This window comes from Trypanosoma equiperdum, assembly GCF_001457755.1.
Source record: "Trypanosoma equiperdum strain OVI genome assembly, contig: ctg_442, whole genome shotgun sequence".
In the NCBI taxonomy this organism is placed as follows: Eukaryota; Euglenozoa; class Kinetoplastea; order Trypanosomatida; family Trypanosomatidae; genus Trypanosoma; species Trypanosoma equiperdum.
This window is the reverse complement of record NW_027124357.1, coordinates 1-5,102: the sequence shown is the minus strand read 5'-3', so window position 1 is coordinate 5,102 and position 5,102 is coordinate 1. Positions and strand designations below refer to the sequence as shown.

At 38.7% G+C, this 5,102-nt stretch overlaps 1 protein-coding gene across 1 annotated transcript; it reads left to right on the top strand.

Annotated features, from left to right (window-relative positions):
• Positions 1-2,774: 2,774 nt before the first annotated feature.
• On the top strand, positions 2,775-3,236 carry TEOVI_000186300 (Trypanosome variant surface glycoprotein (A-type), putative; the record flags this gene model as incomplete). The annotated part of the gene is made up of 1 exon (XM_067225030.1): positions 2,775-3,236. The coding sequence occupies one exon, from the start codon at positions 2,775-2,777 to the stop codon at positions 3,234-3,236; it is 462 nt and encodes a 153-aa protein (XP_067081131.1).
• Positions 3,237-5,102: the final 1,866 nt, after the last annotated feature.

Below are 5,102 nucleotides of genomic sequence, written 5' to 3'. Positions count from 1 at the left end.
GTCTGGCAGCATTTTAAGGATTTATGTCCAATTTTACGAAACTTTATAAAATTTATAAAACTTTGCTATTTTGGAATAATTTTCGATGGTTTACACAATTTTATATATTCTGATACATTTTAATAAAAATAGTGCAAGTTAGGGAACAGTTAAAGAATATGAAAAATATATAATGTTAGTGAAATAAGTATGATAGTTATCTATAGATGTAAAACGGTATAATGATAAGGTATAATTAAAATAAGTGTTATTCTAATTTGTGTTACTTTGTTTATTTTGTTTATTTTATGGATATAAGTTAGGGTTATAATAGTTATGATAATAATAATAATGAATGTGCATCTAAAATAAAAGCACTTAAAGAAATGGCAACGATATAACGGCATTGACGGAGTGAGTGAGGAATCACAGATGATACTGTTGAAGAAAATACATAATGATGGATAGCAGAGGTGATAGAATATGCGAAATTTGAAACACGTGACAACAGTGAGTCATCATCACAAACTAGCATATGAGGGAGAACACTTAAGCACGGAAAAAGTCCAGTTAATAGAAGAAATGGACTATCTACGTTTTAGCCACAAGACGAATAACAAGGTAATATTTAATAAGACAACAGAATATTAGACAATATAGCGCAGAAGAAAATAATATAGGAGGAGGAAAAGATTTTTCTCCAGATTTCACACACAAATGGATAGATGCTGGTCCGGAGATGATTGTAACCGCTGTGATTTTTTATCTGTAAACAGATCCTTTTATCCATCGTAAACAAGTACAAGCGGAAGTGGGAAGTGGAGGAACAAGGGATTGCATATGCATGATGTAATATTTAAGTGTTTCCTCAATAGATATAGTAATGATGAGCAACATATTTCGCAAACAATATAGTCTTATTTGGGGGAGGATTTTACAAGAAAAGAACAAATAATGGATGAATGTGAAGATCAAATACTGAAGAAGCACGCAGAAATTATTTTAAAAAGCACACATATGATTTCGAAAAATTACGTTTATGAAATACAAGGAGTACCTAGGCACTATCCAAAAATTATATACTTGCATAAACGCAAAAAATAGCCGCATTCAATGATCCAGTACTACGTATTAGCAACGAGGATGATCTTCATTTAGTCAAAAGAGTTGAAAAGCCACGACAGTCGTGTATGTTGAACGCGATCCCCAGCTTACCTATTTCAAGAATAGCAAACGTCAAAGCAACCACTTTTGTCACGGAGATCAGAATAGTATCTCGATCAAGCACAACAAAACAAATCTGTGGAGCTCAACTGGCGGCAAAAATAGCAGCAGCCATAGCACATAAACTACAAGATTAATGCTACAACAAAAAGAGCTGAGTAGTAGGAAACTTCAATTTATTCACCGATAGTCAAAGAAAACACCAAAATTAGTCACCAAGACACTGGAGGGATATATGGTGTCGGCGGTCACTAATCCCGTTGTAATATAACACAGTACACTACCAAATTGAAGGTATTTTCTATGCAAAAATAGATAGAGTTAACTTAGATGAACCAAATAAACAGGACTAAATGCAAAACTTTTTGGGGTTTGATTTCGGTAATAAGAACAATGTGTAGTAGAAAGTCAGAGAAAGCGATTAAAAACATCGGCAACAAGAGGAAGCATCTACGGCACCAAAAGAAGCGGCAAGAAATTGTAGAAAATGGATTAATGGCCGCATAAAAACGCCAACCAAACAAAAAGGAAAGCGTAGAAGCAATCTTAACCATTAATATCAACAATCTTTACGCTAAAGTGGTTACAGTCACCAATTCAGCTGGTGGAAAGCGTTTTATACAAAGGCTTAAGATCAACTTCTATCTCACTTTGACTCGGTAACAATACAACACCGCGCACACCACACTTGTGAAGAGCTCCAATTTTAAGACTGTAAAATTGCGGCAAGCAATACAAATATATAGCCAGAAAGGATATTTTCCAGAGTTCTTTATAACTGGACGACATAAAACGGAAAGCAGGGTATTGAAGCAGTCACAAAAAAGCGCGAATAAAAATTAAACCTTAATAGTTGAGCGACCACTGGGCCTTTAAACTTCAGAAAACAGTATAAATTATGAGATTTGACTCCAAAAGCTAGAACACCAGCCAAATCTGGCCTACACATAGGAGCAAAACTGTAGCAACCTGCCTTGCACAACTTAGAAAAAGCAAGGGAACACCCAAGCTGTTTGGAAATAGCAGGGCATCCGTGGTAAGACAGAAACAGTAAAGTAAATAAAACGTATCACCTACACCGTTAAACTCCATCAAATACCACAGGAGTAAACGAGGACAGAATAAACCAGCAGAAACGCTTCTCATCTCCTACTTGACGGTAAACAAGCATTCGGGGGGAACCATACTAGCTGTAAACCTCAAACCTTGATCAGAATCTTTTCGGAGAGAGCAATGTTTTTATGCACGGTCGTCGTAGAGTTGCTCTTTCTTAACCACCGGCGGCAGACTGAAGCGACGCACGCTGCGGTGGACGAAGCAAAAATGAAAACGCTGTGCAAAATAGTCAACCAATTAAACCAAATGCCTGCCGTAGTGGCATCCAAGGCAAACAAATAAAGGAAGCCCAGGAGGTCACCCAAGAAGTCAGTCAACTGGCGTTAGCGGCAGAAGCGGCGATCGGAGACTTCAACACGTCAACAGTTTTCCAAGCTACAGCCCTGCAAGCAGCTAACTGTGCACAAACCGCCGGGGATCAGTACACCAACCTAATAAACGACGCCCAAGAAGTAATGCTAAACGGCCCCAAAACGGTCGGCCACATCACCAAAATAGCGGACTTGCTGCTTAAACTTAGCGGAGGCAGCAGCAAGTGGTGCCTTGGAAGGCCGAGCGCGAAAACAACACACACAGCTGTAACGCAGCTGGGCTGCCCGGGTATATATGTTGACACGCCGCCGGCGGCAACAGCCACCGACCCCACCCTAGTCACACAGACCGGCTTCATCGGACTAGCAGGCGCAGCCAACGTAGGATCTGGCACTGGAAACACGGCGTGCTATTTACTGGCAAGTGGGGTCTCAACTATTTGGGGAAAAGCAGGACCGCTCAACAAGAAACTGGCAGCCGACTTTCTCGAGCTCACAACTCAAGACGAACACGGAACCGAAACGGCAAACCTGGCCGGACTGGCAGCTGGCGCAACCGGGGGAGCATTTGACCCCGCGACAACACGGCCCAAAGAAACTTTTTAATGCGATACACAGACTAAATAACTTTGAACTACAAAACTGCGGAACAACAGCCGAAGAAGCGTTACAACTGGCGGCTGCCGATCCGACAACACAAACCCTATTAGCACAAGCATTAGCAGCAAGAAATAACTACGCGCAAGCTAACAAAGCAACGCGCGACGCTCAGCACATGCTAAAAGCGGTAGCGGATGGTAAAGCAGAGAAAATTGGCAAAAATGTCATGGAAAAGATAAAACAGATGTCAACAGCGAGAATCGAAAACACCAAGCAAACCTCAAAGCAGCTGAAAGAGACACCAACAGCGGAGCAGCGCAGGCAATTTATTCTTCTGGAGCACATGAACCAGCGGTACCAGATATTGCAGTTGTCAACGACCTCGAAGGTGAAAAGATCAAGCGAAACGCGGCCACATCAAAAGCCAAACTCAGCGATGATGACTGCGAGGCAAAAACTAGGGGCGCTTGCAAAGATGGCTGCAAAGAAATCAGTGAAAACGGCCAAAAGAAGTGCGTAGTGGATAAGAAGGAGGCTACAAAGGTAGAGAGAGGAGAGAAAGATAACAAAACCGGAGCCACAAACACCACAGGAAGCAATTCTTTTGTCATTAATAAGACTCCTCTTTTGCTTGCATTTCTGCTTCTAGAATGACACTTTTAAGATTTATTGATAAAAGCTTTTTTCTCGATTTTATAAATATATGAAATTTTCTACTTTGAGAGAATTTGCTAATTTTTTTAGAAATATGATATATTTTAACACTTTTTGTCAAAGTTTGGCAAATTGTTGAAAATTTTTTGAGAATATAAAAGAATTGCATTTTAAAAAATGTTTATGAAACTGGCTAATGAGTAAAGTAATAGAGTGATGGGGTATGGAAAATGAGTGATATTATGAAAATATATTAATTTTCTTATTTTCACTTTTTGATGCATATTGGCGAGGTTTATAGCAGTAAGCATAATGATAGGAGAGTGTTGTGAGTGTGTGTCTGTACTAATATTAAATAAAGGGTGAGGGAGCATAATAACTAAAAAACAAAAATACAAATACTTAAAACAATGGTAAGTGCGCAATGAGAGTACGTGATTCATAAAGCTACTCTGATAGGGGTCTGGCGGCGAAACTGGATGGGCGGTATATATATCAGAGGAAGGTGATTAAATTATTAGTATGTGGAAACATTGTAGTCAACTATTTACTCCAAGTTACATAGCAATGCATAGTGTTCAATTTTGTATAATGTGGATAATGGAAGGAATAGCGGAATGCACGCAGAGTGTGGCACTAAGGACAGGTGAAGACAATTTGTAAAATAAATGCAACATTTACGTGCTGAAAAATAACTTACACACTTTTTGCATACAGCATTTCACAGTTGCATCATAGCAGTATCAATGTATCACTTTTATATGTAAGAACAATTTCTCAAATAAACACCTTAGTGGCACAACTGGCTTCTCTTTTAATAAACTCTACGATTTTATAAGATATTAAAACTTTTCTTAGTATAAAAGTAGTATCTTATGAAGTATATAGAAAGCATTTATGAAACACTGACTGGTTTATCTTTTATTGTTGATGGTATTAATATATTTGTATCGCTATGCGGCTTGTTTGGCGACGGAGATTCAATATCACTAGAAATTATTGACGACGAGTATATGAGGTTTGTTTCTAAAGATGTTAGAAGGATTTGGAAAACTGGAGACTATTTAGTTGTGGCTGGAATACCTTCTATAGATAATGATGAAAGATTTAGAAGAAGGAATTTACAGAGGAAAACGTGTTGGAGTTATTCTGAGGTGGCGCGCAAGTCGAATAATTTTAGTGGGAAGTTGCTTATAATTTATGCGCTTTCACCTCATA